At 31.2% G+C, this 7771-nt stretch overlaps 1 protein-coding gene across 2 annotated transcripts in view; it reads right to left on the bottom strand.

Annotated features, from left to right (window-relative positions):
* Positions 1-7771, bottom strand: part of LOC106465204 (cell division cycle protein 16 homolog) — a 200194-nt gene that overhangs the window by 54570 nt on the left and 137853 nt on the right. For both annotated transcript variants that reach the window (XM_022393059.1, XM_013925406.2), the window contains exon 12: positions 1119-1244. In XM_022393059.1, coding sequence (XP_022248767.1) covers positions 1119-1244 — 126 coding nt within the window. The remainder of the gene's footprint in view (positions 1-1118; positions 1245-7771) is intronic.

The raw sequence follows: 7771 nt of genomic DNA, 5'->3' as shown, positions 1-7771 counted from the left end.
ACGTACACTACCGTCCGTTCGTCCGTACGACGAGAGTCGTTCTTACTACAATAATATTATTATATATATATATATATATATATATATATATATATACAAGAGTACAATTTACAACAACAATTATCAAGAATAATTACCACAAACAAAGTTTTATAAACAACAATTTCACTAACTTACAAACAACATAGAATCTTCTGTCTAGTTCAGAGTTTCCTTAATATCCAGCGAGTTAACTTGAAGTCGATGTATGTAGAATTGCTGAGAAGCTAGCTAACTTTGTCAGACACTGAATTGTTGGACTTTCGAAGTAACATAATACTTTCATAAAACCACTAATGTCCAATGAGAATTCAGTAATACTTTCGGAAAGATACCAACGTCCGATGAGAATCAACTGATGCTCAAAATTTATAACTGTTCCTAGTCAAATGTTATATATTTTCCAGTTGATAAGGGTTAGCAAGATCACGGTTTATAGCGTACATGGTTATAACAGGTTCCTAGCAGACATATATGCTCTCTTCTTTGGTCTTGGTTGTTTTATATGGGTGGGAAATATCTTTCTCGAAAGTTTGGACAACATACATATATTTAACCGGTTATGGAAGTGGATATATTGTCTATTCTTGAGTTCACAAATATTCTACAGTCTTGTAGAATTGGCGGGACTTTCGCCATACATAATATAAACTTATTCCAAACAAATGTTGTCATTAAAATAAATATATTACAGATTCGTTGTACACAATACATATCTGACACTATAAGTTACACATATTTTTAAATACAAATTTAATCAAAACGACGTTCATATTACAAATAAATACACTGGTAGATTACCAAATGAATGCAAACCAAAGATGGGCATGATAAGTCTGCAAATACATAAAATTAATATTTGCACATAAATATTTTTTACTGTCCCCCCCCCCCTCTGCATCTGCTACATATTTATTACTTCCTACTCCAACTTCCAAAAGTTAGTGTTTCTTACTTTAGCTACAAATAATTCTGTTTTGAGTGGTACTGCAGTTTTACAAATATAAAAGTTTACAGAAAAATAATGTAAAAACTATAATTAAATTGTATCTGTTTAAACAACATTAAAACCAACCTACCCTTTCATAAGCTGAGATGCCTTAAAATAGGCAGCCATTGCTTGATCATGTTCATTCTCCACAGCAAAAGAATGACCATACACTAGCCAGGCTGGTCCAAACACTCTATCTAAAGTTGTGGCCTTACTGTAATGACGAAAAGGAATGCATTTTTGTTTTACAAAATATTACAAACACTCTATGAAAAAAAAAAAAATTCTACATTTCTATTTCTGAATTCTAACAGAACCTTTATCTGAAAAATGTGAAAGGTAAAATTTTCTTACCCAGCACAGTTTAACTATTGTTTTGGCTATGTTTACATACACAAAAGGACAGTGAAGGAAAAAGGTTATGCATTGTTTTAACTATGTTCTTCATGATGTTTTTCATTCACACAGATTACACATTGTTTACAAAAATATAAACAAACCTTATAATCTTTCCCTACATCCATTTTAAAGACAAAGAAGCAGAAATTGTTTAATTTATAAAATATCTGAATTTTTAGTAAATACATTTACCATTTCATTGGTGAATGATATTCATTTATGTTAAAGAAAAGAAAAAAGAAATGGTAAACCAATTATGGATTACATGATTGATCTATCAAAATTGATTACAAATGAATAACTGAGAACAAGATACATGTTTATGATTCTTTTGGATTAAACACCAACTACTGTAATGATGCACTTAAGCAAAGAAAAGAAAAACAATGGTGGTCTTTTGTTCTTCTGTACAACTTTGGGAAACCTTACTTTACATAAGTTAATAGCATGGTAACATGTACTTTCAAGCCATACCTTCAGACTGTAAAAAAATATCACAGTCCAGGTGATATTGAAAAAATGAAGGACCATTTTTTTAAAACCATGGGTCAATTTCAGGTTTATAAAGTTCATAACATTAAAGTTGTGAAAAAATCAATTATTTTATTATTGATTTATTAAAATACAATTTCTAGCATTCTTATTTCATATGTATCTGCAATGCACACCAAAAACTACAGACCAACATATTGTTTTTAAATAATTGGTAAATAAATAAATAAAGGTTTAATAATTATATGCATCATAAATAATGGATGGTAAGATAATGCACAAACTTGATGATTATAAAATAAGTCTCACTGTATCTGTATAATCCTTGGAAGCATATTAAGTTAATATGGTACAGAAGTGTGATGTTACTTGTGTAACAATGGTCTTAACAACCACACATTTGGTCCTACACAAACAAACAAGTGAATGCATCAAAGCCATATCAAGATAATTTGCTGGCAGGAACAAAATAAAGCTCATATACTCTTATAAAGTATACAAAATAATTACTCTTTTCTTTAAAGATAATACAGTAACAAGAACAACCATTGTAGCACTTCATATACATTTTCATTAATGTTATCTCTTCTGTAAACATAGTATTAATTATAGTCTGGTTCCATTTTCAGAAAAATTAATTGTTAAGACATTGTTAAGAACAACCATTGTAGCACTCCATATACATTTTCATTCAATTTCATTAATGTTATCTTTTCTGTAAACATAGTATTAGTTATAGTCTGGTTCCATTTTCAGAAAAATTAATTGTCAAGGCATTTTCGTGTTGAATTTGGTATATAGTGGTTTTACCATAATTTGGGCCTGCTGAATCCAAAACTGCTGTATACCAAGCTCAATTTTTGTTTTAAGCCCTCAAAATTGCAAGTAAACAAAATGGCCACCATTTTTGCTTAATTTTGGTGTAACATGTTTTTTAAATCAAATATAAGTGTGATCTTGGAAATCTTTTCCCACATTTTACAACTCATATAATCTCTTGAAATTAAAAGTTCCAAACCTTCCTTCTGTAATTTTATATACAAATGACATTTTTACTAACAATAATGGCAAGGTAAGAGCTTATTTTTCAGAAAAGTCTTTTTCACACTCAAATATTATAAGGAAATGTTTTCAATAGTTTCACAATAAGTAATGATATATTACATATTCACAAAAAAAACAGTACAAGTTGTTTTTGTATTGATAAACACTGTTTATCACCATGCTATTGTACTATTATGACAGCGGAAGTCACGTGACACTGGTAACACATAATGAGTTCTAGAAAGATCGGGGAACATCACGAATAATCAAGTATTTGTTAGATGCCCTCTATTCCTGTATATAAGTGCACCAGATAAAGCGAGAAAATTAATCGGAATTGGAATTGCAGACAGGCAAAGATAGAGACAATTGAGTCAAGCAAGGTAAAGTTGAGTAAAGTGCGTGTATCGTTGTGAATTATAGTGTGTGTTTAAGTTAAAGTGACTGTGGAAATGAAGTGTATTGCAAAGTTGAATTGAGAAAGAATAAACTAGTTTTAATTAAGAAAAGACTTGTATAGCTGAAGTTTCTCGGAAAGAATTTCTACGAAAAATTAACAAACGACCAGAGACGTAACATTAACTTAGTTTTGTTAAAAGTTACAAATTTATGTAAAGCAATTCAACATCACATGATTACACTCTCAGCATTACTTAGTTTATTGTGATCCATTCATACAGTCTCTAGAACATTTTTAAGATCCAGTGAAAGGTAGTTTGGATTTTCTGCACTTACATCATAGAGATGAACATCTAGTTGTGTAATCATAAGAAAGGAATTGCAAAAAAAAGATGTTGGAACAGAGGGCAAAGACAAAAGTGGTGGCTTTATATAGCCTTCTATTAGTTCCCATCCCTTTGCGATGGCCAATGGAAGAGTTAGATGTTGTTTGTAAGCTTGTAAGTTAAAGCTTGGAGATGGACTCTACTGATATGAACTTTGGCAGAATCACTTGTTGGAGGCAAAAGTTATGGGTTTAGTTCTTTTCTGAATAAACCAACTCTTGCTTTGTCCACAGTATTTACTTCTGGAACACTGTAAATTCCACACAGGAATGATTCCACATTTGCAATTGTCTCCTCAGTTAGTGGCTTTTAGCCAAGCCATGAAGCAATTCTTCGTGCTCAAAGAAAACTTCCAAAAGCTGTTTTCTTGACATGACCTGATAGGTATGGAGTTTTATCACAGCCTGTCACTGCATGAAAAGGAAGGTAGTAAATGTTGAGAGTTTGAACCATCCAAACCACAAGAGTCAATTACTTCTTTAATATGTATGAACCTTGGCTTTTTGTGGGTACCTGCCTTCATCCATAACTGTCTGCAAGTCATATTTTTGTAGTGTGCCATAAGTAAAAGAAGTACATCTGTGTCTCTAGCAGAGACCACAATAGTATCAGTGCTTCATTTTACACAGTAAAGTACAATTCTTGTGTCTGCCTTCTCATGGCACCTTTCAAGATCTCTTAGATTAATATCTGCTACATTGCAGACTACCCATCATGAACAAACATGACTATTCATCATGAAAGCCTCCTGTAACTACTATTGTTTTGACAACTCATGACAAGTTTTCTTGAATGACTGGAAACACGATTACTCCACATTTGAAGTTTGCTTTTGAATGGAACAATTTTATATGGCATCTGAAGCACACATCATTGTGCCTTGCAATGACAAATTCAGATCAGTCAGAGTAAAAAAAGAGGTGTGCCAAATCTGTCAACTTCCCAAGTTAGTCAAAATCCCTGAAATCTGTACATAATTAGACATTAGAAACTTAGTAAATTTTTTTCTTAGCTTGACAATTCTCAGTATTACTTTGCTCCAGGATAATCAACATATTTCTCTAGGTAACTGCAGCTTGTTATGTTGTGCACCCATTTTAATGCATAAACATTTAAATAATCATGAATTCAATGCATGGGCTTTCACAACTGTATTGCAGACATCATGAAGTTCTCCTCAAACCTTTATTGTTGACAGCAATAAAGTAAATAATACAATGTTTTAACTAACAACAAACATTCTAGAGCAGCTTCTATCAGTTTAGCCACAACACCAGAATGAAGTTCAGCCACTGTGGCAGTGCCATTTGTGCACATTCCAACAGAAAATCTCCAACTGAGTCCATGGTCACATATTTTCCTAGAGCCTTAAACTCTTCAGTACTTATAATTTGCTTGGGGAATTTGAAAGCACATAAAAATTTCTAAACTGTTAATGTCCGTTGACTCATCAATTTGCAGTGAAAAACATTCAGCCCTTTTCAGCCCATCTATGAGCTGACTTTCAATGATGAGAAATTTCTTCAATTCTTCTAGTCACTTTATTACTTGAAAGAGGTATACAACTCACTCATTTGGTAGCAGTTTCTCCTGATAATTCATGACAGATATCTTTAATGGATGATATTATACTGTAAATGGTTTTTTGGTCTTTGTAATATAAAGTTAGGTCAAGTAAGATGCTTTCAATGCAGCTCTATTTACAATTGCAGATCACATTAGTTCTTGCTGTCACTTTAATTTGTCATGTTTTCTTTCAAGTAACTCTGATGATTTGGATTCCAATTCAGTACGTTTTGAATTTGGATCCTGAATTAGTTCAGATGGCTTCATTGTATTATTACTAAGTATGTCACCACATTAAAGCTTGGTGCCTCCGGCACTGCCACATGAAATAAATCCCAATATAATATAGGAAACATTGTATTTTTCTAATGAAGCCTAATTACTTTTTCTTTGTGCTTGTTGGCACCCCTTTCCTCATGCTCATCTTCCTCAAATTCATTAACTGCACTTTTATTAGCACTACACTCAAATTTTCATTTTTCATTTTTACTGTCCAATTCTGTTTTTTTTTGTTGAAAAAACTGTCCAAAGAAGCTTGTTTTGACATGATTTTATCACTGGTACTCAACAGTACAGAGCAAATTTCATTTTGTGAAATGGAGAATAATTAATCTGTAATATCAAAGGGTAATCTTATACTCACAAAACTGAATAACAGTAAGCTCTAGTTATGTTACAGCTTTCTCATTTTTGAAAATGCCATAACTCAATCGAAAAAAGAGTGCATACTGATTGTTATTATTAAACATTAAGTAGGGATGATGAAGAAAGGTAAGTAACTGACAGTACTAGTTAACAGTAAAGCTTTTAATAATGAGCTTCTGCTGTATAGCTGAAATAAATAACTTGCAAACAGAAGTGAGTACACTTTGTATTATTCCTAATATCCCTCTATATCAAACATTTATGAAAAAAACATGTAAACATGTACATTTTCCTTTTAACTTCACTTAACTGAATGCACATGGGATTGGTCCATTAGACTGACCCCATAATTGAGAAGTAATTTTGACTATAATCCCAAATTTACTACATGTATATTCATGAAATGTGGCAAGCTTTTAGTAAAAATACAGGTTTGTTGTAAGAAAAAAATTTCAGATTTGTTAATAAAGTATTTGTACTAAAGATATGTCTATAAATTTATGAAACAGTCAGACTAACAAGTCACAGTAAAAAGTGATGTTCATGTAAAGAACAAACTACCTTTTCCAATGAACAGTTTGCATATTGCACTTGTATAACCTCATAAATTCATATCTAGTTTTCAGCATCCTTGTATATTGTATGATATTTTCTTTGCTCTAATATGAACTGTCACAGAATCAGCAATGTGAAGTAAAATAAAAAGTTGATAACTCTGACATCAAATTCATAATACTATGTTGGATGGCACTCTGTACATGGTTAGTCTTATGTAAATAAGTTTAATCTTTTTTGAGGTTCACAGGCTGTCATGTGAATGAAAGTAATCAACTGTAGTCTCCTCCTAGTTTACTGTAAGAAACAGAAAGAATGCCGACATATAATATTACGAAGATACTAACAATAATTGCAGTGGGGTCAAAGCTATATTCAAAATTTAATTAAACAACTTCATTATAAACATATGTCAATAAACTTGGCATCAAAATGTAGATTTTCATTGATAATCTAACTACAGTTAGGGTTAATGTAGCGAAAATAATATATAAAATATGAGGTTTTATTTTACTGACAAAATGTTTAATATTAATTTACAAGGTTCTAGAGGTTTGGCAAATGGAATATGAAAACTGTAAGATGAAAGAAGTATATTTTCTCACCTTTTAAACTGATTCAATAAAAGTTTCTTAAGTTCACAAATCTTTCGTAAAAAATAATTTAAAAAATCAGATTTTTTGTGTACAAAATATTTGCAGCTTTTACTAAAACATTTCCACATTTTGTAAAGATAAACTAGGTAAATTTAGAAATATAGTAGTTGATTCCATGAACAGCTTCACAGAAATGGAGGTTTGTGCAATGTACTAGTGCCATACAAAATGGGTTAAGTATTTGCATACTACTGAACCAGATTCACAACCAACTGGTACCCCTAATTATCCAAACATATGTATGCATTGTCATTCAGAAATCAGACAACCTACATGTTACTCCCCCATCCCCTTTTTCTCAACAGATTTATGCTGATCTCATAAATCAATTTAATTAGACTGAAAAATGGCAGAAACCTAATTTTTATCTGAGGTATCTCAAGTCTGATATTACTTATGAATAGTATAATACATTTCTATACACTTCACTTGTTTTAGCTTTAACTATTCTACAAATAAAATTTTATAAATGGAGTATTATATTAACTCAACTGTGGTTTCCTTATACTGCCTAATGTGTAAAGATTCCACATATGGTTAAAAAAATAGTTATTGTAAGTTGATGTAAGATTAACATATATATATATATATATATACAC

Source organism: Limulus polyphemus, unplaced genomic scaffold, assembly GCF_000517525.1.
Source record: "Limulus polyphemus unplaced genomic scaffold, Limulus_polyphemus-2.1.2 Scaffold1867, whole genome shotgun sequence".
NCBI classification, from domain to species: Eukaryota; Metazoa; Arthropoda; class Merostomata; order Xiphosura; family Limulidae; genus Limulus; species Limulus polyphemus.
The sequence above is the reverse complement of the archived record's forward strand: the minus strand, read 5'-3'. Positions and strand labels throughout refer to the sequence as shown.